Below are 1,050 nucleotides of genomic sequence, written 5' to 3'. Positions count from 1 at the left end.
TTTTTTTTACTGTATTCATTCATCAAATAGATGTAGCTTCTTTCAAAAAAAAAAAGAAAAAAAGAAAGAACATTTTTTACCTGTCCATCTTCCGTTGCTTGAGTCTGAGGTCCCAGTTCTGCTGTGCCATTGTCCGCCAACGGGCTCACGGTTATGACTGGAGTGTTAAGGGATTCATGTGTGGTCACTGGGGGTGGAGGAATGTGCGTGTCAGATGTAGGCGTATGCTGGCCAAGAACCAGCTCGACCAGCTCCTCTTTCTCACGGCACATCTGCGTGGAGACCCCGTGCAGGTGGAGGTAGTCCCTCAGATCCTTCACCTTGAGCTTCATCAGCTCGGCGCGCTCGAACAGGATGCCACGGAAACGCTGGCATGTGTGGCACAGCCATGGCTGGAGGTCCTGCTGAGTGGAGCAGCGGCTGCAGTAGCTTTTTTGGCAGTCCATGCACACGTGCTGCAATGAATAATGGGAGGGTGAGTTTTACAGCCAGGTTAAGACTGGAACACAAGGTCTAATCCTTCTTTTAAGGAGGAACACTCATTCACTCATGCATTTTGCAACTGACCAAGACAACTGGGTCAGAAGTTACACTATTGCATCATCTTCTGTTTAATGTACTGGATAATGCCAAAGGAGTCTGGGAAGCCTCTCCAGGAAATATAAACATGTGACTAACAGAACTCAAGCGTAGCGTTCTGGAAGTCACAATGCCATTCAGTCAGAGCTGTGGCGCAATGGACTGTGCACATGCTCAGGATTTGCAACAGCTGCTGGCTCATGTCCAGATCTCACCCCCCTCCTCTCACTACTATACTGCCTCAAATCCTGTCAAATAAATTCCCCCTCGAAATCAGTCTCATTCAATATTCAATTTCATGGAAAGAGTAAAGTCGATCTCAACTTTAGGTTCACATACACTTCAAAGGTGCAGTAAGTGATTTCTTTGAATTGCTGTCGATGACCAAAAACACACTCCTACCCAAAATAATCACACCTCTGTCTTGATAGCTCCGCCCCCAAATTCACAAACATGCTATGCAACAGGCAC

At 46.8% G+C, this 1,050-nt stretch overlaps 1 protein-coding gene across 1 annotated transcript in view; it reads right to left on the bottom strand.

The window, feature by feature from the left end:
- Window positions 1–1,050, bottom strand: part of LOC107577008 (E3 ubiquitin-protein ligase rififylin-like) — a 9,388-nt gene that overhangs the window by 3,983 nt on the left and 4,355 nt on the right. The window contains exon 2 of the mRNA XM_016263127.1: window positions 81–455. Within this exon, the coding sequence (XP_016118613.1) occupies window positions 81–455 (375 nt within the window). The remainder of the gene's footprint in view (window positions 1–80; window positions 456–1,050) is intronic.

The sequence above is a fragment of the Sinocyclocheilus grahami genome, unplaced genomic scaffold (assembly GCF_001515645.1).
Source record: "Sinocyclocheilus grahami isolate Dianchi unplaced genomic scaffold, SAMN03320097.WGS_v1.1 scaffold4865.1, whole genome shotgun sequence".
Classification (NCBI taxonomy): domain Eukaryota; kingdom Metazoa; phylum Chordata; class Actinopteri; order Cypriniformes; family Cyprinidae; genus Sinocyclocheilus; species Sinocyclocheilus grahami.
The sequence above is the reverse complement of the archived record's forward strand: the minus strand, read 5'-3'. Positions and strand labels throughout refer to the sequence as shown.